This window comes from Colossoma macropomum, unplaced genomic scaffold, assembly GCF_904425465.1.
Source record: "Colossoma macropomum unplaced genomic scaffold, Colossoma_macropomum, whole genome shotgun sequence".
Lineage (NCBI taxonomy): Eukaryota > Metazoa > Chordata > Actinopteri > Characiformes > Serrasalmidae > Colossoma > Colossoma macropomum.
In genome coordinates, this window is record NW_023495942.1 from 520,787 (window position 1) to 547,769 (window position 26,983).

The 26,983-nt window shown below is 37.3% G+C and overlaps 1 protein-coding gene across 1 annotated transcript; it reads left to right on the forward strand.

Annotated features, from left to right (window-relative positions):
• The first annotated feature begins 8,104 nt into the window (after positions 1-8,104).
• On the forward strand, positions 8,105-24,603 carry LOC118803675 (nuclear body protein SP140-like protein). Its single transcript, XM_036564140.1, has 11 exons — positions 8,105-8,273; positions 12,051-12,262; positions 13,801-13,908; positions 16,029-16,162; positions 17,917-17,970; positions 18,833-18,881; positions 20,224-20,364; positions 21,397-21,530; positions 22,758-22,820; positions 23,315-23,442; positions 24,274-24,603. The coding sequence occupies exons 2-11, from the start codon at positions 12,142-12,144 to the stop codon at positions 24,341-24,343; spliced, it is 1,002 nt and encodes a 333-aa protein (XP_036420033.1). The 5' UTR covers positions 8,105-8,273; positions 12,051-12,141; the 3' UTR covers positions 24,344-24,603.
• Positions 24,604-26,983: the final 2,380 nt, after the last annotated feature.

Genomic DNA, 26,983 nt, shown 5'->3' on the forward strand with positions numbered 1-26,983 from the left:
TAGCCAATACTGTTTTTGGCCTTGTCCCTTGCTTACAGAGATATCTCCAGATTCTCTGAATCTTTTAATTTTATTATGTACTGTAGATGATGAAACACAAAAGTTCTTTGCTATTTTATGTTGAGAAATGTTATTCTTGAATTGTTGCACTATTTGCTCACAGTCTTTCACAGAGTGGTGAACCCCTCCTCATCTTTACTTCTGAAAGACTCAGCCTCTCTGGTATGCTTTTTTATACCCAATTATGTTATTGACCTGTTGCCAATCAACCACCAGGTGTTTTTTTAGCATTACACAACGTTACCAGCCTTTTGATGCCCCGTCCCAACTTTTTTGGAATGTGTTGTTGGCATCAAATTCAAAATTAAAAAAAAAACAATACAATTTTTTCAGTTTCAACATTTGATATATTGTCTTTGTACTATTTTCTATTAAATATAGGGTTTAAATGATTTGCACATCACTGCATTTTGTTTTTATTTACATTTTGCACAGCATCCCAACTTTTTTGGAAATGGGGTTGTAAATGAAACATATTTAAATTTGTGCTGATATTTGCTCTTCTTCTTTGTGGTCAAGAATCAGTTTACCCTGTTTGACACAGTCTCATTTCACTAATCATATTTATTTTGATGAATATATTATTATGTATTTAGGTGGGAAATTTCAAGTAATGCCTACAACACAGATTTGTATTGAATCGATTGTGTTTTATGTTAGTTTACCAGACTTTGTAGCCTGTATTACAACTGGCTCCTCTGTGTTCCTGTGCTCCTCTTGTAGGCTGAATGCATTAAAAATGATCTTAATCCGATACTTTTAACATTATAAAACTAAAAACAAAATGTGTTGCTCTCTACTGCGATAAGCAGCCAATTCAAAGTTCTAAGTAACTTACTAGGAAGTGAAACTGAAAGGAACCAGGGTGTGTGCAGGTGAGGAGAAATATAGAGTCAGTGGAAAACAAAAAGAGGAAGAGAACGAGAGAAATGGAGGAGTGTAGAGAGAAATGAAATGTAGGAGGAGAGAGAAGAGGGAGGGCAGAAAAGCAGAATAAAACTCCTCCACCTCTCAGCTGAGCGACACCTTATTACACATCCTTATTTTCTTTCTGTGCTGTCAGTCTTTGTGGTTATTTTCCTTATTTTTTTACTGATGAACACGATGTTAAAGTGGAATAACAGCGACAGCTTCAGGGTGTCGTATCTGAACATTTCTAAACACAAACTTGCATTTATTGTTAGAACTGTCACTGTCTTTTGAGTCTTTTAAAATGGAATTTAAGTGACTCCTGGAATTTAGAGACTCAGTTCTGATATTGTGCATCTGGTCTCATGCATGTGCACGCTTAAAGGGCTTCTAGCTATTCTTCAAAATTTCTATAATTTCTATATAATTCATAAATATATGACTCTGATTTCTTTACAGTGGTGGTGAAAGTAACCAGGTGTCACAACGTCTGCATTGCAAATGTAGCTAGTGAGAGAAAGTATAGGTCTTTATTTGCTTTCTTCTATGCTGTAACCTATGTTGTCTTTTTGTTATGTCAGCTGTATTGTCTTATAGTTGTGTGCCTTTTCAAGTTTTATCTGTATTGTTCCCCCTGAGGTGAGAACAACCGCACCTTACCCCTGGTGTGTCCCCTGACCCCAGACCCCCTTCCCCCTTCCCGTTCTTCCCCAACCTTTTGATTGTCACCTACTTCCCCTCCCTCTTTGCTTCCTCCCCCGACCCCCAGCATCTCTACCATGTCAGACCATGTATTCATCAGACTGGAGTACTGACCAGACTGGACTGCTGATCAGACTGGTGACCAGACTAGACTGGTGACACACTGATGACCAAGCTATGATTGTCTGCATGCACGTGAATAAGACTAGACTCCTGATACTGCTGATTGACTGTTGATCAACCACGCTGTACCCATACTCTGTATGTGGAAATAAACTCCAGTCAATGCCGAAGCTCCAGTCTCCTGACTCTTCTTGCTGAATTTCTAACACTAGTAGCTGTAGCCACTACAGTTTTATGAAATGTAGCTAACAGCTGTAGCGCCTACAATTTTTTGTGTAGCTATAGCGAAACTTTTTGCTACAGTTTCACTACAGGCTTCAGGCAACCACGCAAAATTGGAACCATAGAACGCGGTCGTTAACTGGGCTCGTTGGGATCCAGGCTGGAAGATGTGTTTGAGAAGGAGTTCCAAACCATCTTTGACATCCACTAGCATCTCTCCTCAATCAGGAACCCTCATTTGATTGGACAAGAAGTATTAAGCACTAAAGCCATACATGGTTTCTTAATGGGCTCATTCAGTGGAGAACAGAGAACAGATTTTATGTGTGATACAGTAAAGAAAAAAGGAAATTTTACAGGGTGATACTTCCTTACATACAGAACATGTTATAAAATCAGTAGCATTTTCAGTAATAAACAGAACTACATGCAAAATTAAATGAATGGCACATTTGCATACAGATTCTGTGGTTATTAATAATATAAGCTAATATTTTATTGATAAACATCAATGTTTGTGGTATGAAAATACTGTCATGTTCTGCATGTGGTTTGACAAAAAGCTTTTCAAAAACATATTGGTTAGTTTTGGTATTAACCAATTAAGAGTCATAATATTAAAAACACTTTAATTTGTAAAGCCAATTGTAAAGCAGTTTGTTGCTGAAATAGTTGTTGATGCCAAGGGATCGTTTAGTGGGGCAGTGCCCCACCAACCAATCATCTTGCCCCACTAAAACCACTATATTTTAATACATACTTCTACAGAAGCAGGTGGCAAACACAATAAAGTGAAACTGAACTTCGTATATAAAGCTATATCAATTAACATAGGAGGGTTTTACTGTATCACTATGTATTGGCTGCAGTTTAAGGATGAGCTATAGACTGTAAAAAATGGTTTGTCAGTTCAACCTAAAAAAAATGATTTCATGTAATAACAAGTAATAACTAAGCTAACTAGTTTTATTCAACTAAAAGAAAAAAAATACTTTGATTAAAACAGTTGTTCATTCAAATGATTTGTTTAGTTTTAATAAAACTAGTTAATTTAGCTGTTGCCACTTCTTTTTAGGTTGAACTGATAAAGACAGTGTATGTCGTGGGACGATAAATGAGTAGATTTCCTAAACGGGTAGACTTTTGATGATTTGTTGTGAATGTGAAGCTGGTTTGGACAGATATACTGTACATTTCTTACTTTATATATTCCAGAGGTTATTTTTGTTTTGTTTTTTGATTTTCTTTTATTATTATTTTGTGGCATGTGGATATGCTGCACCCCAAACTTCCCTTCCGGCCACTCAGTGGTTTTCAGGTGCCCCATTTCATTATATTTCAGATGTACGGTTGGTTTCATCATGTCTTACAATAAAATGTTTATTTAAAAGATTTGCATCAATTTGTCTTATTTATTTATTATACGTCTTGTTTAAAGATTTAAAATTGCCTTTTTAGTTACACACAGGTACACTAGCCTTAAAACATTTGGAATCACTGTTTTCAATAATATAAACCTAATCTGGTTGTGTAACCATTCAGCAGAATCCAGACGCATGCAGATAAAACTGACAAGATGGGTTTTATTAACACTAGGCAAAAACGTAGTCAAAACGCAGGCGTGGGTCAAAACCAAGAAGTGCAAAAAGATCACGAAAGTGATCATATCACAAGGCGAACAAAACAATAGGGCAAGACAAAAGACGAGGTCAAAAAGGCAGGCAGAAATAGTCAAAACACAGATCCAAAATACCAGGCAGCAATACAAAAGGGAACAGGCAAAAAGCAGAGTCAAAAACAAAGCAAAGGTCAAAAACAAATCATGCAATCAGAAATAACGCTCAGTATGTTCTCAGGGAAGCATAACCTCACACTGATACTCACCAAAGCCCGGGCTTATATACTGCTCTAGCTAAACACATGATTTAGGCACACAGGTGGATCCAGTTAGTGCTCAGGAGACTGAGATCTCTGACAGGTGTGTGAGAATGTGTCGGGAGTCACATGACCCCCATGTGTCTCTTGGGTAATGGAGTCCACGTCGGCCTCCGATTCCGAAGGGAAGTTCCTAGTCACGTGATCTCCCAAGGGTGCTTGGGAAATGCAGTCCATTTCAGTCTGTGAGTTTGTACAAGGCATGACAGGTTGCAGGTAAATGTGTAAAATGATACTGCTATACTAGTCAACTTCAAAGCTTTCAAATAATTAGTAGGACACTATGAAGTTGTTGTGAAACCTCAAGGCAAATAACTTCAAAAAAATTAGTTTATATATTAAGTACTATATATTATATATTAGTACTATATATTAATTTAGCATTTATTGAATTCTTGAAATACATTTTGCTGAGTAGTCTGTAATTCATTGTATATGAAATATATGTATATAAGCTCCTCCTTCACTCAGGCTTAGTACTGTGACTGGGATTAAACATGAATAAATATTTGCATTAGGTGAAGGTGTGTATATTTGTGCAGGAGTGTGAAAGAGAAACCTGAATAATGTACAGTACTGTGCCAAATTCAGCCTTTAAGTACAGGTTTTTAGATTTTCAGTATATGGAACAAAACAGGAAACACATTTAACAGAAAAATACACAGAAGCCTCAACAACTAAATCAAATATCATATTTTGTGTCCATCCTTTGCCTTTATTACAGCTTCCATTCTTGTCATACACCCACCATAAAAACACCAGAATTTTTATATACTCATTTAAAAAAGTAAATACATTTGGCTGTTAAGATCACCGAATGTTAAACTTTGACCGAAAGTATTGAATTAACTCAAATTTAGAACAGCTGAAAAACTAAACACAAAACCTTAAAAGGGAATTCCACTGATTTTTCAAAATGTATGAATAATTCAATCACTGAGATGCACAAACCTGTTCCCAAAAAAGTTGGGACTGAATTTGATGTCAGCAGCATTTAAAAAAAGTTGGAAGAGGGTCATGTTTACCATTGTGTTGCATCACCTCTTCTATTAACAAAACTCTGTAAGCGTTTGGGGACTGAAGAGACCAGTTGCTGTAGTTTTGAAAGTGAAATGTTTTCTCATTCTTGCTTGATATTGGATTCAATGGGTCTCCTTTGTCGTATTTTTCATTTCATAATGCGCCAAATGTTTTCAATGTTTGACAGATATGGACTGCAGGCAGGACAGTTTAGCACCTGGACTCTTTTACTACAGAGCCATGCTGTTGTAATACATGCAGAATGTGGTTTTACATTGTCTTGCTGAAATAAGTAAGGCCTTCCCTGAAAAAAATGTTGCAGCGTATGTTGCTCCAAACCCGTAAATATTGTTCAGCATTATTGGTGCCTTCACAGATGTGCTAGTCACCCATGCCATGTGAACTAATGCCCCCAGATACTATCACGGATGTTGGCTTTTAAACTGTGCACTGTTAACAAGCCGGATGGTGCCTCTCCTCTTTATCCCAAAGGACGCGGTGTCCATGAATACCAAAAAGAATTTAAAATTTTGATTCGCCGAACCACGGGACACTTTTCCACTTCGCCTCAGTCCATCTTAAATGAGCTTGGGCCCAGAGAAGGCGAAGGTTTTTCTGGATCCTGTTTATGTACGGTTTCTTCTTTACATGGTAGAGTTTTAACTTGCATTTGTGGATGCAGCGACAAACTGTGTTCACAGACAGTGGTTTTCGTAAGTGTTCCTGAGCCCATGCAGTGATTTCCACTACAGAATCATGTCTGATTTTAATGCAGTGCTGTCTGAGGGCCTGAAGTTCATGGCCTGCCAATATTGGTTTTCACTCTTGTTCCTTGCATACAGAGATTTCTCCAGATTCTCTCAGTCTTTTAATGATGTTATGTACTGTAGATGATTAAATGAAGTTCTTTGCTATTTTATGTTGAGAAACGTTATCCTTGAATTGTTGCACTATTTGCCCACACAGTCTTTCACAGAGTGGTGAACCCCTCCCCATTTTTACTTATGAAAGACTCTCTTTCCCAACTTTTTTGAATCATGTTGCTGGCATCAAATTCAAAATGAGCATATATCTTTAGCTTTTTGTGAGGGAGAGTTTCAAAACATTAAATGCTTAAGAGTTTTGGTTCATATCACTACAACTGTGAACAATTCTGACTCGACAAGTTTCTCTAGAAAGCATCTCAATGATTTAATTATGAAGCCTTAAGACTTTAAACAGAATTCATTAAATAGTCATTAATAGATTTTAAAAGTTACATTGTAGCGCTAAATGTTATCTCAAAACTATGATAGAACAATGTCTCAGGCATCACACAGCATATTTATAACCATTTAATACAATAACTTTTTATGATGTAGCTTGTAGAAGCATAAACTGTTCAGACATCTGGTTCCTATCACCACTACTGTGAACAATTCTGACTCAGTAAGTTTCTCTAGAATGGAGCATTTCACATTAAACCACCCTGAACGACTTTGTTTACATCTTCAAAATTGACTTTTTGAGAAATTTGTAAAAATAAGACCCCAGACTAAACTTCCCTCTAAATACTGAATAATATCTGTTTTTGCTGTGTTTCTATGTGCTACCTTGGCTAGTCTTGCTAACAGCTGCTCACAGTCTACCCACTACTTCAGACTAGACTGCACTTCTGTAATAAAATACGTTGTCCTGGTCTCAGTGCATCAGATCCCCCAGAGCTTGAGGCAGTTATGTCTTTACACGCAGCAAACAGAGGCCGCCTGTGACTCTCCACTCTAATATTCTAACACGCTTCTACTTTAAGAGACACTGACTCACACAGAAACCGTACAGGCTCTGTTCTGTCTTGTCTCAGGTTTGTTACCAATATTCATATGACAGTGTGTACTAGAAACAGAATAGCCCCCTTCCTGGTATTTTCCCAGTGACATCTCAGGCCAAAAACACATCTACACACATAACTGTAGGACACCAGGAAATACTTTAAGAATATTGAGTGGCTTCGCCTATTTGTTTTCTTTAAAATAACATAATGTGCTGAGACTTAAAGGGCTCCTATTAGTGAAAACAGAATTTTCATCACATTTTTAAAGTACAAGAATTCAATCTACTTCGTAAACTCATACATCATTCACTCGCCAGGCCACACAGTCCATCAGGGTCAGTGCTACGGTCAATCAACATCAGAGACAGACCAAAATCTTAAAAAGTCTTAAAAATGCCTACAAAAGTGATGAAATTCTAAGGGTAAGGTTAAAAACAGTAACTTTCAATAACCATATTCATTCTAAGTATGTTTTCTGCAGACTTAATACCCTTTACATGTCTTTAAAGTGGTTTAAAGGGGAATTCCACTGATTTTTAAAACATTCTGCATAATTAAGTGGCTAAGATATAAACAAAGTCATTCAGAGTGGTTTGGTGTAATATTGTGTGTTTTTGTAATATTGTGTTCTAAAAAAACTTACTGAGTCAGTACTGTTCACGTTGGTGGTGATAGGAACTGGATGTCTGAAGAGTTTAATGCCTCTAAAACCTCCCTCTCAGAAAGGTATTACATGAAATGGCTACAAATATGCAGCCTGATGCCCGAGACAGTGTTTTATGATAGTTTTGGGAGAAGCTTTTTGTGGTAAATGTAACTTCTAAAATCAATTTATGGCAGAGCGGTACATGCAAGGTGTTGTTAGGCAAAACAGTACCAAAAGAAAATGTATTTTTTCAGATTTACCAGTATTTCACCGTTATCAACATTACATATAGTAACTCAGAAGATGTGTGTAGTCTCACTGGTGGTTTTGGATAAATAATAAATTGACTGTTTTAGTTTTAGACATTGTGACCCTGTCTCCTGTCACCACCACTGTAAAGAAATATGTAAAACAAGTGTTTCACTTAATAATATTATAAAAGTAAAAATGTCCAAATAATCTCATAATATTCTCACAGCAATCTGAAAATGAGGTATATTAGACATAACAACTAGATTTGAGATGATTTCACTTGTGAAAATACAATTGTTAGCAGTGTAGACAGCTGTGTGACTAACTTGCACCCAGTAGTTTCGGGTGCAAGTTGTTTTGCCTTCAGCCACAGAAACTCCACCCACATGGAAAAGGCGTAGAGAGAAACTGAAACAGATATAAAAAAGTCAGCACATAGGAGGAGAGAGATCACACAGGGAAGAAAAGCAGTACAAAACTCCTCCTCCATGTTTTATCTGAGCGTCACTGCAGCTTTTATCAGCTAAGTGTGTGTGTGCGTCTGCATGTCTGTTAATGAGTATAACAGAGAGACATACTGGACTGTTACACAAGGTGAGCAGATCTTTCACATTATATCTGTATCTGATCCTTATTTTCTTTCTGCGTCGCCAGTCTTTCAGTTTTTTTTTTTCGAAATTTCTTTGACAAACACCGGAAGTTCAAGTGCAGTATTGGCGGGATCAAAGCTGCTGAGTTTTCAGCTCAGAGCAGGCAGTTGGTGTAGCTGCAGGGGCTACATTCGCCAATGTCGTTTTTTCTTAAATTTATTCTTGAGAAAGGTCCTAATATAAAGCCTACATCAAGTTCATGACGTGTTTTTAAAGCGCAGAACTGTGTGCTCTTGAGTGGGTCTCGATTCTGTTCTTACCTAAGAACAAAGCCCAAATAAGTAAACAATAAGTGGCGAATGTCAGAATCTTCGTGAAAACGGCGTAAGTCGGTTTTAAGAAGATCTTTTTTCTTAAGAATCGTTGTCGAATGAGGCCTCCTGGTTCTATATAGGACCATGAACACACAGAGAACCGTTCTTTGCATGGTGAAAACCTTTTTTGATTATGATTCTAAGAGCCAAAAAAGGGGTTGTATTGTTACAAGCTTGACATCGTAACAGTAGCAGAACCCTGTTTAGTGCTATATAAACAACACATTCATCAGTCTGAAGACCCATTTCACCATGCAGAGGACCTTTTGAGCTTGCAAAGGGTGCTTTGGGTCTATATAGATTCATTGTCTTTACTAAAGAACCCTTGAAGAACCAGTAAGAGTGTATTAACTAATTATTTCTAATCAAAAATTTGCGTTTATGGATAAAAACAAACCATCTGCTGGAATTTGGAGACTCTATTATGACACTACAACTCTAGCACTACAATACTGTAGTTCAGGCTTAGACTTAAAGGGGAATTCCACACACACACACACACACACACACACATTTTCTAATCCGTTTATCCTTCTGGGTCGCGGGGCGAGCTGGAGCCTATCCCAGCAGTGGGGAATTCTACACTTTTTTTTTAAGTTTCTGCATAATTCAATGGTTGAGATGTAAACAAAGACATTCAGAGTAGTTTGATGTGAAAATGGTTCGTTGTAGAGAAACATACAAACTCAGATAGTCTTTACAGTGGTGGTGATAGGAACCATAGCAATTTTATTAAACAACCAGTGAAGCTACTTGTGTCTTCTGAGTTTTATATGTAATGCTGATGATGGCAAATTTGTGGCAAGGTTTTTTTTAGGTACTATTTTGCCTTAAAACACCCTTCATGTACATCTCCACCATGAATAGACTTTTAAGTAATGCATTTTAGGCCAAAAGCTTATCTTAAAACTATCTCAGGCGTCAGGCAGTGTATTTAAAACCATTACATGTAATAACTTTTTGTGAGGGAGATTTTGAGACATTAAATGCTTCAGCCGTCTGGTTCCTATCACCACCAGTGTGAATAATTGTGACAGGTTACATGACCTACTGAATCTGTCTGGCCAACTGTCTCTCAAAATCACAACAGAACCAAAATGATTAAACCGGTTTACTGAGACACACATCATTCAGAGGAGTTGTTTGTCAGTTGTTGGTTTGGATTGATACACTTCTTCTTAAAATTTTGAGACATTTCTGTTTCTTTTGCTCCGTTTCAATTAAGTAATAAAAATCCCTGCAAAGGCTTCATGGACATAAATAGCTTTTTGCTAATACTTTGGGCAACTTTAGCTGCAACACTTTTCATCAAAGTGGCTTCCTTGATATGAAGTGCAGGCTTTGCCTAAATAATGATTTGACAGTTTTCTTTTCCAAACTAATGTACTCTTTCAGCCCAACAGTGTTTTTAGGAACAGTTCATTTAAAAAATTACACAGTTTTCCCCTCCCCCCAAACTTAATTAGTCAGCCAAAACATGTTTGGTGTCCAAAGTTTGATTCTTTAGTCTTCTTTTTTGGTGGAAACAAAAGGGTTAAATTCTTTTTTTTTTTTTTTACCCGATTTTTCTCCCCAATTTAGTCGTCTCCAATTCCACCCGCTAGTTAGGACTCCCCCAATCACACGATGTTATCAACGCTAGGAGGGTGAAGGCTAACACAGGCTTCCTCCGAGACCTGTGAAGCAAACCACCGCTTCTTTTCGAGCTGCCGCTCACGCAACGTCACTGGACAGCCGAACGCGCTCGAAGGAAAGCGTCAACCGCCAGGTCTGTTACGTCAGCTAACAGACGCATGCGCTGACTAGCATCGCGCTGAGTGATGGGGGGAGAAGGAGGGGCCATCCTACCCACCCAGAGGGAGCGAGGCCAACTGTGCTCTCTTGGACTCCCGGCTACGGATGGCTGTAGCATCACCAGGGATCGAACTCGCGTGATAGGGCCAACGCTTAGACGGTTGCGCCACTCGGGAGCCAGGGTTAAATTCTTAAAACACCTAACGGAAAGTTATCCAGTCAGAATTTTCTTGTTCCGAGATACCCAGGAAGATATAGCCAAGTGAGGTCTACCATTGGGTAGGGCTTCAGGAGCTGGACTGAAGGGCTGAAGGCCTAAAGGCGTCAGATTAATCACTAAGATAGTCAGGAAGAGAAAGAAGAATTGAACAATCACATTTGGATTTGCAATGTGTGGAACCAATTATGTAAGGCAAAAATGTTACTGTAAGCTGTCTGGAAGTCCTCAACATGTCACTGACTGCAGGTACTAATGGTAGCCTAACCAGTGGTAGTGGCCACAGTGGCCGCAGTTGAAGATAAACATATGTTAATATGTCTGTCAGAAGCTTCAAATAAAACATGGAATGTCCTTTACAAATTTCAAGCCTGTGTTTAAACTAGAACAGGCTTGCTGTTAGCTTAGTGCTAACATACTACTTGAATCCCATAGAGGTCTTAGCAGAAATTAACATTATCTTAGAGATTTTTTTTTGCTTGTTTTTGACAAAGTTTTGACGTTTATGGCCCAATCTAAAGGCCTAGCTCTAACAGTCACGGTTCACCCTGATATTATATTAGCCTCAGAGCCCCTTTCGTTGATTTGACTTACAGTCAAAACAGCCATCAAGTGATTCATTTTTCAGTGTCAGAAAAAACAGCAGCAAACGTGTATTTTACAGAAAATTACACAAAAGCCACGAACACTAAGTATAATATTAATCTGTCAGTATTTAATTTGTCCACTCTTTATTTTTGTGCACTGCTGCCATCCTTCCAATCTTAAAACCAAACAGTTTCAGCTGTGACCTCCTAACAAAAACAGCTCCCAAACGAGTCACTGACAGCCTGTAACAAAGTTCACACTTGTGGTTTTGTGTACATGTATGCATGTTTGTGTGCCTGACACTGTTTTGATGATAGTTTTGAGAAGCTTTTGGTCTAAAACATATTAAATGTATTTGTGGCGGAAGAGCAGATGCAGGGTGTTGTGAAGCAAAATAGACCCCAAAGAAAACTTATTTTTTCAGATTTACCACTGTTTAACATCATCAACATTACATATAAAACTCAGAAGACAAATATAGGGCCACTGGTGGTTTTGGATAGTAAACAAATGAAATCAGAGTCAGTATAGGTTTCTCTGTAATTTCACATCAAAACACTCTGAATGACTTTGTTTAAATCTTAGTGTCTGCATTTTGAAGAAATTTTGAGAAGTCATTGGAATTCCTCTTTAATAGTGAATACTTAATGGCCAATTTGACTGTAAATTAATTAAAGTGGGTTTCTGACCTTTGTACAGTACTGTATATCATAATAACTTCATAATTCCAGTCAGTTATGAATACAGTGTTAATATTCAGGTTAAAATGTAACTCGTCTGCATTGCGGATATAATCTTTACTTTTCAGGAAAGTGCTAAAGATGGTTGAAGACTAAGACACAGAAACAGAGATTTTGACTCTTGATTCTGACTGGCTGAGTGAAAAGTAGCAAAAGAAGATGAGAAGTCAAGAGAGAGTGAGGAAGATGTTGGCCAGGAGCTGCAAGAAGAATGGTCAACTTCGGCCGTCCCCCGTCCTCACTTCTTATCAGAAGACGCCCACCAACAGGCCTGCAAGCAGTAAGTCAACGCTGACCAGGAATTCAGGGCAAATCCCAGTTTAAAGTCCAGCAGTATGAACAGTTAAAAATGGTGAAAAAAACCAAATCTTCACAATTTTCAGTTTATTCCAAATGTAGCTCAGCCAAGACATGTTTGATGTCTGAAGTTTGATTCTATAGTTTTATACTGGAGCTATATAGCTAGAGCTGCAAACCATGACAAGTTGTTTCAATAAAAATATGTAACTAATTTCAAACAGACTGGCTTATGTGGTTTCTGACATTGTATGACACACTGTTATCTATAAAATGGACAAAACTATAGTGATGTAGTTTGGTAACACTTTATTTGGAGTGGTCCTTTGTAGATGATGGATAAACTCTTAACAGGTTATCAGTAACACATCAACAACATATCAGTGGAGTGGCAGTAGTGAAGCATCTGGATACATTGAAGTAAATATCTAGAAGATGCACTGGTGATACATTACTTACATTAAGTAGATATATTGTTAACCCTAACCTTACCAAACATTACCCAAAACCTAATCCTAACCCTAACCTTAACCTCAACTCAAAACCTAATCCTAACCCTCATATGTTTATGACATGTTACTGAGAGTCTGTTAAGTGTTTGTTAATAAAGTGTCACCTGTAGTTTTTTTAGATAAACACTTATAGATAACAGAATGTCTTCCATTGTCAAAAACCATACAAGCAAGTCTATTTGAGATAATTTATAAAACATGCTTTGAGATAATTATGTGAGTATTAATGAATGCAGTTTGCATGAAGCTAATTAGTGGCTATAAACTTCCATTACAAAACTAAAAAGCAAACCTCAGACAGAAAACGTGCTGGCTGATTGACTATATTTGAGGTAAACTGTGTAAAATTTACTTTTTTGGCCAAAATACAGAGCTGTGACAAAGCCAGAGACCACCCTTCATTTATTTAACAGAAAACACATTATAACATATAACATTTAACACTCAACGCCAAAATATAATATCACAGTTTTTAGGATTCAGTGCATCCACTTGTTACTTTTATGGACAGAAACACCTTTTTTCAGATCTGAAGTAAAAGTGGAGCTTGATTTTCTCCTCTCTCTCAAAGATGAAACCTTTAAGTGCTGTTTAAGTGGGGTCAGTTCTGGTGGCCAACAGGTCTTACACTGTTTTTTTCCTTTTATTTTTCTTTGACTTGCATCTTGCTTATGCAAGTGGATTATCTTATATGTATTCTCTTCAGTAATATCTCCTGCAAAATTAACTTAATGGCTGTTTTGACTATAATTTAAATAAGTGAAGGTTGGTCTCTGGCCTTTGCACAGTACTGTGTCACTTTAAGGCCCAAAATTGCAGGATTAGTCATTTTCACACTGGACAAATGGTAAAAGGAACATGGGATGTTTCCTTCCTTTTTCAGCTGATATTTCCTCATCAAAGGAAAAACTAAACACAAATCCTAGAGGTCCATAGCAGTTGAAACTAGGTTTATCTACACTTCTATTTTCTCTTGACATAAACCTGGAACTATGCACATTTATTTCAGGCCCCTCTTTGAACAATTTACTGGGGGAAAAAATCAGGAACAATCAGCTGCTTACAGTCACATGTGGAGGTATAAAAGGCGAGCTGTATAAGGAGAGGTTCAACAACAGTAAGTTCTATCATGTTTGATTACATTAATCACTGGGTTTGGAGAGTATAAGTTGAAAAAATGAGAGGCTATTCAAAAACCAACATGCTTTGGCTTTGAAGCCACACCCCCCCAGCACACTAGTCTCCTTTTCTGCAGGCTTGCAGAAAGGTTGCAGTTTGAGGAACAGTGCAATCCTGTTTGGGACAATGTGCAAAATGTAAATAGAAACAGAATACAATGATGTGTGTGACAGTATAGGTGAAAATAGTACAAAGACAACATGTTAAATAAATAAATTTTATTGTTTCTGAAAAATATTTGCCCATTTTGAATTTGATGCTAGCAACACATTTCAAAAAGTTGAGACAAGGAAAACAAAGGCTGGTAAAGTTGTGCATTGCTAAAAAAACACCTGGTGGTCAATTGGCAACAGGTCAGTAAAATAATTGGGTATGAAAAGAGCAGTCCAGAGAGGCTGAATGTTTCAGAAGTAAAGAAGTTAAGATCAGGAGGAGTTCACCACTCTGTAAAAGTCAGTGCAGGCAAAAAGTGCAACAATTCAAGAATAATGTTTTTCAACATAATATAGCAAAGAACTTAATTTCATCATTTACGGTACATAATACGTTTCAGAGAATCCAGAGAAAACCAATACTGGCTGGCTGTGATCTTTGGGCACTGCATTAAAAACAGACATGATTCTGCAGTGTAAATCACTGCATGGGCTCAGAAACACTTATGAAAACCACTGTCTGTGAACACAGTTCATTGCTGCATCCACAAATGCAAATTAAAACTCTAAACATACATAAACAGGATCCAGAAATGCTGCCACCTTCTCTGGGCCCAAGCTCATTTAACATGGACTGAGGCGAAGTGGAAAAGTGTCCTGTTATCCAACAATTAAAAAATGCCACTCGTTGTTTGGGAGTTTGTATTAATCCATACTGCCAATAAAGCTAATTTTATCATTATATCATTATTTGGCATCCCTCTGGAGTTGGTTAAGATATACTTCCTTTTCATTTGGTTTACTTTTGAGCATGAACAGCCTACTTAAAACCATTAAAAACAGTGTGTGTGAGTATTTGTAGCATATAAACAAAGAACGAACACTATCAATATGGTGGAACCCATAATGCAATGCATCATATATTTTTTACTGTTATTTTGTTTATTTTTTGTGATTATTCTTAAAAATATATTAAATTATTTATCAGTCAGTGCCCTGTTTTGTCATAGTGAAATTTTTGCCACTTTATAAAAAGAAATAAACTAAGACCAAGTGCAGTGATTTTACTATGTAAATAACTGTAACACACAGCCTTTAAGGGCTTACTGTTTGCATAAATCACTTTCCAGGCTCATCCATAGCACACAATGCATTAGCATAACTCAAAACCTCTTTTTACAGGAATTTAAGTACTCAGAACAGGAAAAGGAGCAGTTCATTATCTAACTAACCTTCAATCAAGGCAGGGCAAGATTCAACCCTATGCCCATGCTTCATATTAGTTGCTGCTTTTTGGTACCTGTGTGCGTATTGTATTGCCTTGCAAGAAAAACCTCCTTTAGCCACTTAAATAGAAGAAAGCGGAGCACAGCACAGCACGGCACACGCTAGAGTAGCTTACTATAGTGTTGTGTCGCTCTCTAGTGGACAAAAACTCTGCTGACTAATAAAAATGAACATTTCTAATTTATTTGCAAATTTCTTTATTTCTTTAGTTGTTTCTGTTTTTAATTAGGGGGAAAATGTGAAGTAGTGATTTTTAATATGACCAAAGAGGCACAATAGATACAATCCTAGATAGTGATGTTAATATGGTTTTAACCTAGGCCACATTCAGCACTGACTTGTGGCCCACAAGTAGTGACGGCCCAGGAGCAGGCCAGGTGCAGTTAAATAGATCAAGTGTTTAAACGTGGTTTAGTGATTCCTTAGTTTTCATAGTGGTGGCTTAAATGTAGCTGCATGATTATAGCTGGACAAAGAAGAAGAAGAATCATTGTTTATATCATTGCTGTTATTTTGTTTAATGATGTTGTTTACATATACAACCTATTATATTAGTGCTGCACTCTGGGATGTTCAAACTTTTAAGTAACTACTACAATCATCCCCCCCTATTCTGCAGGTGAGCCATGCATCCTCTCTCAAAGTCAGTGGTTCACCCCCTCGCAATTTGAAAAGTTTGCAGGAATGGAGAAACACAAGAAGTGGAAAACTAGCATCCTTTATCAACACCTTCCTCTACAAACCTTTATACAGGTAAATAGCCATGACATGTGAGACCTTTGCATCACTGAAAAACTGCACATTCAGTCAGTAAGTGCAAAGAAATGAAGGACAGGTACAGAATCTATAAATCTTTGAAAAATCTATGTAATACTCATAATTCTCTACAGTACTGTGCAAAAGCCAGAGACCTTTCATTTGTTTAATTTACAGTCAAAATCAGGAAAAAAGCGGAAAACATATAATTTAAGAGAAAATCACAGAAGCCTCAAAAACTAAGTATAATATCAGACGTTGCAGTATTTAGTGTGTCCATCTTTTTTTTATTAAAGCCTTCATTCTTTTCAGGAGACTCGCTTTCAGTTTTTAATTTTTTCAAAGGAATCTGTAGGGATATTTTTCACACCTCTAAAGTTCAGTCTTAGAAGTTGGTTGCATTTTCTGCTTCTCACAATCCAAATAGTTCCAAACACTGATTAAGCAGAGGTGTGGACAAATTTGATGACTTTAGATTCGACTTCAGAAAATCGAGACTTTGCAGCTCGACTTTGACTTGAACACCAGTGATTCGGACTTCGAGAAAAGAACCCTGAACACTCAAAGAGCCCTTTGCATGAATAAAGGGTTCTTTGCTTCATGAAAGGGTTCTTCAGATTGATGCAGATTGTTCTGTAGATGGTTCTGTATCGAATCTTTTTGAAAAGTGTTCTACAAAGCACTCAGAAGGTTTCTCCTATTGTTACAAGCTTGACATTTTTGTGTGCTCTATAGAACCCTTTATTAAAGGTTCTATATAGAACCATCTACAGAACATTCTTAAGAACCCTTTTACAATGCAAAGACCGCTTTAATAATGTAAAGGGTTCTTTGAGAGTTCATGGTTCTTTTTAGAACTATTTTCTTTACTAAAGAACCCTTGAAGAACCTTTTTAAGAGTGTGATTATCTATACAGCCACACACTACTAACATGCTGTAGTTAAAGTCTGTAGTACTGTTACCATTATGCAGTGTTGTGGCCTTAAATTAGCTGAAGAATTCATACTGACTTGTTTAGGACTTGAAGATTAGGACTCGACTTGAGACTCTTGAGACTTGAGGCTCTTACTGATTCGGGACTTGAATTGAGACTTGACTATCTTGACTTGGGACTTGACTCTGGACTTGAGTGTCAAGACCTGAGACTTACTTGTTACTTGCAACTTAGTGACTTGTTCCCACCACTGCTGATCAGTAATGTTGAGGTCTGGACTCTGGGGTGGTCCAAAAAGTTCAGTCTTAGAAAGTGGTTGCATTTCTGCTTCTCACGATCTGAGTTATCCCAAATACATTCAGTGATGTTGAGGTCTGTCTGGGATGGTCAGTCCATTGTTCTGAGGACACCAGTGGCTTCTCTCTTTGATTTGCAGATTTTCTTATTGTTTGTCTGTTTCCTTTTCTCAGTAATGTCTTCTTGACAGCTACACATCCTTTCAGACCCATGGTGTTGAGGTCTTCTCACAGTTGAAGGATGGACAAAAAGTACTGTTTATCTGATTTTTGGTGGTCTACCAGGTCTTGCACAGATGTTAGTTCAATTTTCTCAGTATATTTTATTAATAACTCCAGTAAAAAAAAAGCCCTTTTTTCACTTGTCCTTTGTCCTTTGACTTTCACCTTCCTTATGCAATTATGGATTATCTAATATTACCATAATTGCATCAGGTTGTTTTTGGGAGCAGGAAATACTAAAAATGTTGTGACATCATGGTAGACATCTTACTGCTCTTCTTTAACTTTTGCTTTGTAGGAAGGCTTTCTTTCATCTCCATCATTCAAACTGAGGAAGATACAGGATGCAGAGGTACTACAGTCTCTAAATCTATAAAGGAAACAGAATGACCTTAAAGGTCACCATAATGACAATAAAGAGTTATAATGGACTAACAAGGACTGGTATGACTGTAAAGACTAATAATGAACTAACAGACTGGACTGGAACAACTAATAATCTTTACAATGATACATCTATAAAGGTCACATAATGACTGTAACGGTCACTGGAATGGCTGTAACAATTATAATGGTCACTTAATGACTCTAAAGGTCACCATAATGTCGATAAAGAATAATGATGGACTAATAGTGACTGGAATGACTGTAAAGGTTGCCATAATGACAGTAAAGATTAAAGATGCATTGGAATGGAACAGTGACTGGAATGACTAATCTTTACACTCATATATCCATAAAGGTCACTTAATGACTGTAAAGGTCCCTGGAATGACTAATGATTATAATGGTTACATAATGACTGTAAAAGTCACTGGAATGACTGTACTGATCATAATGGTCACATAAATGACTGTAAAGGTCACTGGAGTAACTAACGATTATAATGGTCACTTAATGACTGTAACGGTCACTGGAATGACTGTAACGATTATAATGGTCACATAACGACTGTAAAAGTCAATGGAATTACTGTAACAACAATAATGGGTACATAATGTCTGTAAAGGTCACTAAATTACTGGACTGATTGTTAAGGTCACATGATAACTAAATGACATAGCTGAAAAGGAGATTGGGCAAATGTGTGATTTAGGCTAGATTTAATCTGTATCTGGCAAAAAATATCACAGTATGGTCGTTATTACTATTCATTTGTTTACTTTAAGTTTGGAACAAGTTGTTAACACCTGTTTTGTCATTTTAACCACCAGTGCAGGAGAGAGCTGTTCACACCCAGCGGGAGTACGAGACATGTTACAGGTTAGTGTCTTTATTATTTACTTTGAATTAAGTCAATACAACTCATTTTATATGATCCTTTATTAGGGATGCATTAATACTAGTACTGGTATCAGTTATCAGCCCGATACTGTGCTCTTTACTCTTACTTATATGAAAGGGCCCAACACCAACATCTGATACCACCTGATACCATGTGACAGAAGCCTAGTTTACGCTGCCATGCTAATCAACACACAACTCAAGCTGGCTGCGAACAAGGGTCTGCTCACACAGTGAAGTGGTACTGACTCTGTGACAGTCGGATGCAAAGTTGCTGTTCAAATTCAACATTTCTCCTTGGCAGATTCCTGTCAGCCAGGCATACAGTGTACAATTTTAGCCCATTTTCACAAACACAATCACAACCCCTTACCCAATAGGGGTGGAGACACATAGACGAAAAAGTTGACATTTGCTACCAATGTCATTTGCTAAGTCTGTAAATGCCGACTTTGCTCTGTCTGATTTAATTTTGATGCATACAACTTGAATTTTTTATTAATTTAATTTTAATTTAGTGATTTTTTTTAAATAGTCTCTGTAAAATAGACTGTATAGAGACCATATTGTCCTACCCATGTACATCACTGCCTGCGTTTAGTTTCAGTGCACAGTGCGGTATCAATTAGCAAAGCTGCTGAGCGTTTGCTAAGACTCCAACAAGATGTAAAACTCAAAAAAAAAAAAAACATGGGTTTCTGAGATGTATCTGCCTCGGACGTGATTCCTGCTACAGAGACTGTTGTTGAAAGAGACACATGAGGAGCGGGGATCAAAACTATGAAATGTACTTTATTTACAACTGTACTAAAGCACTTTTCTGACGTTAAACAAAACCCATGGGACTATACGATGGAGTTTAATAATAGAAATCAGAAGAAAAAGAATTTATATTTGTAGGGATTTACTTGAGAAGGGAATTATGGGCCAGTGCTGATATCAGATATTTTTCATGTACATATCTGATAATGCTGATGCATAAACATGCATAAAATATGTAAATTGGGACTAAATTGACTGGAATTAACTTTACTGAGAAATGGAGAATGTGAGAAAAAAAAATATTTCTGTAGGGTTACAGATTATCTGCTAACCCTGATATCATTCTGGTATCACTGTGCATTTGAATAGATAATTATTCAAATATTGAGATTTGCTATTGTGGCATTTTAGTCCTGGCCAGTATCATTTTATGTCACAATCATAAAAATATGCATGTTTGAGTCATGAGACTTAATGCTGTGTATATAAATGTGGGTTTTGTTTAGCTGAAATTATTTTCTTGTATATTCAGTGTCTTCTTTTGCTTGCCTCCTTGTAGAGTCCAGCTCAGACTACAGCAGTAGTGATGATGACGGGGATGATGAAGAGTATGCTGATATGACACAGTTCCAAGGTGAAACTTTTCCAGTCACGTGTTCTGCAGGGAGAGGAATTCTACATAAAAGTCGCTTTGCTACAGGTGTGTGTAAGTTTGTGTCTACAATTAAACCCTTGCTTTTAATATCAATGCACATCAACATAGACTCAATATAAACTAGAACTTTAAGAGTTGAGTGACTGTTTTGTAATTACTATCTAGAGCAGTGTTTACTGATTGTGCTGTGTTAATGCTTACTGTATAGTGCACTGTATAGCCCATAAACAAAACATAATGCTGAAATGCCTTTCCTTCTGCAACACACACTATTATTCTACTGCCTTGTTAAAGGGGTTTTCTGACCTAAAACTAGCTTTCAATTTGTTATTATTCATGTTATTCATGGTATTCTGTGGCACAGAGTTGTATCTCACAGTCTTACTGGTTTGAGTTCACAATTTTATATTATTTTCATGTTTTCATTCATCTGTGTTCTCTCACTACAATACCCAGCTTGATTTATGTAAATACTGTGCATTACACAAACATTGGGAATCCCAGCGGTGTCAACAAATCCTGACTGCTATCTTACAACGGAGCTATAAGCTAAGAAATACAACCAAGGTAGCATAAGTAGAACTCTTAACTCTATCGTTTAACAAAATTGTGAAGAAAATACAGATTCTGTCTTCATTCATGGTTGAAATTTGCCCTTTCAGCCAGAGAATAGGAGCCATACCCAGGTAGCTAGCTACCTCATGTAGCTTTTAGCTTGTTGTCCTCATCTGAAGAGTCATTTCTGTTGTTTGAATAATCCGATCCCCCAAAAATTCACCACTAAGCAGTAGTTTTTCAAATATTCCTCCACCTTCAAGATATATCATTGGAAGGGGGTCTTCCTACCTTTTAAAGTGAAAAATGTCTTTTTAGAGAAGACTGCAGCACCACTGTAGGATGTGAGTAAGCATGTTTACAACAGACAGTAGTGATGGTTAAGTTTTTCTTTTTGCCAGTTTCTCTTTAATTAACTGATTAGCACTTTAAAGGAAATAGTAGAACAAATAGTAGAAAATACTATGTAATGCTGTTCACCTTCAAGAATGTTTTGGTGTGATTCAAATGTCTGTGTCTCAGAGAGGTGTGGTAAATGCATCAGAACAGAGGATTCCTGGCTGACCCCCCAGCAGTTCCTGAATCTGAACATGAATGGTGGAAACTGGAGACGAGACATCACTAGCCATGGAGAGCCTCTGGGAACTCTGATAATGGTAAAGAGCAGCATTTTGGTTCTGTGATCTTTCCAGGGCTGCAGCTTACAACTATACCTGAATTTTTAGACTGATCGAGCCATTATGCATTTATTTTGCCCTCTCACGACGCCACCATTCATCACAGATCTGTCTGTTCTACAAGAGATTCCTTCTGTTATGGCGCAATAAAACAACAGAAGCCCCCTATAGTTCATGTTGGGTATTACAAATCAGAATGACCTTGTGTATCATGTGGACGTTATAGAGTATTAAAGAGCGTAAATAATACAGCTTAAATAAACAATAATGAAAACTTTTTTTTTCAACAATCAACACTGTCAGCTATTCGTTGCTGCCCTAGATGATACCAGATGTTAAAGGAGTGGTTCAGCAAAAAATCCAATAAAAATTTTTTATGTATATGTTGCAATGAAATTCAGACTTCTCAGAGTCATATGGACGTATGAACACTAGATTCCATTCTCATTTTCTATTGTTTCTGTTTATAAATTCAATGTTAACAGCTATTCATGAATAAAAAGAGCAGAAATCGCTAATGTGATCTCGGAGTCTAAGGGGAATCAGAATTCAGCACAGCACCAGTGGTCTAAAATGGCTGTGTATAGCTACGCTGTGAAGTTTTGTTCAGTTTTGTTCAGTTTTATAGCTGAACAGTAAGCCATGCTGTGTCCCTAACCGCATCAGCAAGCCTGCACTACTCTAATGTAGACGTAGTTTAAGCAAGTATGTGGAAGATTGTGTAAATTAGATTTTTCACCAGACGATTACTTTAAAGTTAAAAAGTCATTGAAATAGACATCCAAATCAGAGAGAAACTTTGAAAATAACATTGTAGTATCTTTTATAGATTTTATTTTACTTTGGATAGTGGAGTCTGATAATCTTTAATTAAATTATCTAATGAATCTTAAAATATTTTCAAATAAGTACAAATTATCTCAAAAAGGTAAACCAATGCATTTTGAAGTGCAAAAGCTTTCTTTTCTACTTCATCCACCTAGTGTTTTAGCTATTTAGAAAAGAGTAAGAAAGAGTATGCGTCACATCAAGAAGGGTCTGGGTTCAGTTCCCTGGCCGGGCAACCGGGGTCCTTCCAGTAAGGAGTTTGTATGTTCTCCCCGTGTGTGTGTGTGTGTGAGAAAGAGTAAAGAGACAAAGAGCAGTAGATTCAGTTCTTTGGTTTATGTCTGTGTATGTCTTATTTTGTTGTTTCCTTCTTTCTAGAATAGGGTGTTAGAACCTCATGCAGTCAACTGTGTGTGTTCCAGCTGCAGTGGAGAAAACCTGGTACGTCCAATTCAGCCCGGTCCCCACGGCAACACTCTCAGCCTCTAGCTGCCCTGTTCACACACACACCACTAACCAGAGAGAAATCTGATATCACTTTGGCAGTGTCCACTCATCAGAGCACCACCTTCAGTCTGCCCCCACAATTACAAACATCATAGAAGCCTTAAAGTGGAATTCCACTGATCTTGGAATTCAAAATTTCTGTTTATTTAAACCATTAAGATGTAAACAAGGTCATTCAGAGTGGTTTGATATGAAATACTTTGTTCTAGAGAAACTTACTGAGAATTGTTTACAGTAAAAAATACTACAAATGATCAAATTAGGATTTTCTTTTAGATTCATGTTTTTCAATTCTCCAGTTTTGGAACAGAGTGTTTGTTATTGTCCATGTTTACTTTTTGTTTTTTTTATTGCAGTCTAATACAATAAGACTGAGCTTTTTTCCACATTTAATGAATTGTGTGTGTGTGTGTGTGTATTAACCTCAGTTGGATCAGAAAAATGATGACCAGTGCTTCATCTGTAACTCTGATGGTGACCTGGTGTGTTGTGATGAATGTCCACGAGCTTTTCATCATCACTGCCACAACCCGCCCCTACAGGACGACACACTGGGGTAAGAGAGAGTGTTTTTTGTTGTTCAACCACTGCTGTTTTGCTTTGGCCTTGTGTTCAGGATCATTGTCCTGCTGAAAGGTGAAGTTTCTTTCACTCACGGAGAATTAGGTGTTATTTTCTAGTCTTTTCCTATCCTCTTAATGTCTTAAAACGTCCTCAGGAGGCTCTTTGGTCTTCATTTTCACAGCCTTTCTTTCAGATTCACAGTCTGACCAATGGTACTTGAATGAAGGAGCACTTTTATATAGAAAAGGTGAACTTTTTTTAATGATTCACAAGTAGAGGCCAATTGTAAGCCGACTGTGTCCTTGATAGGGTAGTATCATTTATGTGTATAAACCTGGAGCAAACTTGAAGAAATGGAATAGGCTTCATTGATCAGTCATTTTTGAGCCAAAATTCTGAATCATATAGGTTTATGACCTTTGGAAACTCTAAAATTGGCTTGGCCACTCAGTGGCCTCACTATTTGTACAGTCCTAGCATCAATGCTGAACGTAAAGACATCCGATTGGCCATTGTTCTAGCTTGTTGAGAAGACGGTGTATCTCCCACAGCTCTGCCTTTTTTGTCATTAGCTCAGGACAGTGTCAGCAGTGTGGAGTGGAAACAAAGTGATGTGATTTTGACCGAAGCAAGGAGGGCCTTGAAAAAGCTGGAGCATAAGATTTTCTCTTGTGCATGCAAAATTGATAATCTCACTCCAGCCACCTGAGAATCTCACTCTAGTCACCTCAACAAAGTTGACAACACTGTTACAACAGCCTGTGTGTTTCTAATCGTCCATGTGTATTTTTATTCATCCTTATGTGTTTTGTTTTGTGCACAGTGATCAGTGGGTCTGTTCCTACTGCATGTCAGCGAGAAACCGGAGCCATGAACCATCAGGAATCCTTTAACACAGCCTGGACTGATGCTCTGTATACCATACATATGCATTCATATACAACCCTTCATACATTCACACAAACGTGCAGCATTTAGGCAGAACTCAGTCCACAGTGAAACAATAAATCATGGTAGTCTGGTTTTAGCACTAATAGTATGTTGGAATATTTTATATTTTGTGATATTTTGTGTACCTGTAATGTGAATCCATGATTGAAAAGTACTGAATCATTTCTTAATAAACAGAATAAGATGTTTTGATTGATTAAAATAGTTGTTGCTGTGTCATTGCTGTGATACAAAACACAGATAAATGTTTTAATTGACACTGACTGAGAGCAGTGCAGTACTGTGGAAATGATGTACACTTTTGAATCAAGTAAATTCAGAGTGGTATTTAGCACTGACTCCAACACTGCTTTTCCTCACAACACTACCTTAATGGTATTGAATTAGTAGTAATGTATGTTGTAATATCATAGTTTTAAAGTACAAAATATTCCTATTTCAACATCAGGAAAAAGGCAGAAAACTAAATTTACATTTAACAGAAAATTCAAAAGAAGCCTCAATGACTTTAGCATGGCTTTGGATCTCTGCAGCAGACTTGCCTCCAGTTTTTCAAAAAATCTGCAGATATTTTTCCATCAGCAGATGTGTATTACATATGGTTTCCTCATATGTTTTCTTACAAAAAGTTCAGTCTTAGAAGCTGGTTGCATTTTCTGATTCTCATGATCCAAGTAATCCCAATGGCAAGCCATACACTCCAGCCCCATATCTCTGCCCACAAAAACATGACCAACAAAAGATTGCAATCACGCCTCACTCTCTCTGACTACATTGTAGCTGCATCTCACACCCGAAGAGTCGTAACACCGACTACATTCATTCAGTATATGGACATACCCATCAGGACAATTTTGAGGAAAGAGTTGGCCCACTGCCACCAAGCCAAAGAATATGGGAGTTGCAAAATTTTCTTGGCATGCGGTCAGACAAACTGATGGACAGAAACACCTGTGGATTTTTTCAGATCTGAAGCTTTCTCTCAAAGATGAAAGCTTTAAGTGCTGTTTATCTGATGGTTATAAGAGGGTGGAGCCAGGGCAGAGCTGAAGCCGCATAGAGCTAATACAAAATGGAAGAGTCCATGTTCTGACTCTTCAGAGGGGGAGGCCAGGGTGCAGCTGGAGTGATCCATGGAAATGGACTTATTGGATCAATATAATCAAATAAAATTGTTTAATTCAAAATATAATTGTAATGTAATTAATATGCATATTTTATTTCTAATGTAATTACAAAAAATAAAATACAAGGCTGAATTGAGGGACCTCAAATACAGGCTGAAATTGCATTTAATGGCCACTGTAAAAAAAGGGTTAAACATGGTTTGCAACAATATGAATAACTATTCTAGGCTCCACCAACACCATGAATTAGACCTTCTGCAAACCTGCAGGCCTTCAGCAAACAAGAAGCAATATGTACATTAACCATTAGTCATTTAATAGATGATCTTATCGAGTGTGGAAAAAACTTTGGAAAGTAAATGCCAGTGATTAATCACCTAGAGAATCTGAAAGGATTCATGATGTGACCTGAAAGAATGTGAAAGTATTTATTTACCTAAAAGAAAATAGTCTTATTTTCGTGCACTGTGTACACTTACTGGCTGCGTTGTAGTCCATCCTAATGGTCTACAGTTAGAGACTGTTGCCGATCTGTTGATGCATAGCCAATGCTAGCCATCCTCTAGGCTAAAGAAGGCTGGGGTCCTTTAACATCTGTAGGAGGCTCCTGCAGATGCTTTATCAGACTGTGCTTGCCAGCTGTCATTTTTATGCTGTGGTGTGCTGGGGAGGAAGCATGAAAAAGAGAGATGAGATGCGACTGGACAAGCTGGTCAGGTGAGCGGGGTCAGTGGTCGGTGTGGAACTGGACTCTGTGGTTAAGGTGGCAGAGAGAAGGACATTGCACAAACTGCTCTCCATTATGGATGATGAATGGCCACCAAACTGCACACCATCATCACAGACAAGGGGAGCATGTTTAGTGGCAGGTTGCTGTCACAGAGCTGCTCAACCAACAGACTCAGGAGATCCTTTGTCCCTAGAGCCAATAGGCTCTTCAACTCTTGCTAGAAGAGGGAAGAGGATAGATGAGGACTGAATCTCTTATGCTAAATCATAGGTGTATTTTATCTATCTGCACATGGACACCTTATTGCACATCTTGCACATCTGCACACTACTCCACACCTAGACACTTTATTTTCATTACCAATATATGCACATATTTATTCAGCATTGTCATTATATGTTATTATCTGCGCCTCCTTGTTCATTTATTATTGCACAGCCTTTTTTATCTCAGGATAGATCTTTAGATATTTTTGTATATTTCTAGTTGTATATAATAATAATAATAATAATAATAATAATAATAATAATAATAATTTTATTTCTATAGCACTTTTCATGCTGGTGGCAGCTCAAAGTGCTTTACAGACAGGTGATAAAACATAGTTATAGAAGAGATCATTAGTACTTAATTAGAATCAGAAGAAAATAAAGAAGATTAAATTACAAGATAAACACCATGAGACAAATGCTTTAAATGCTAATTTAAAGAGATACGTTTTTAGG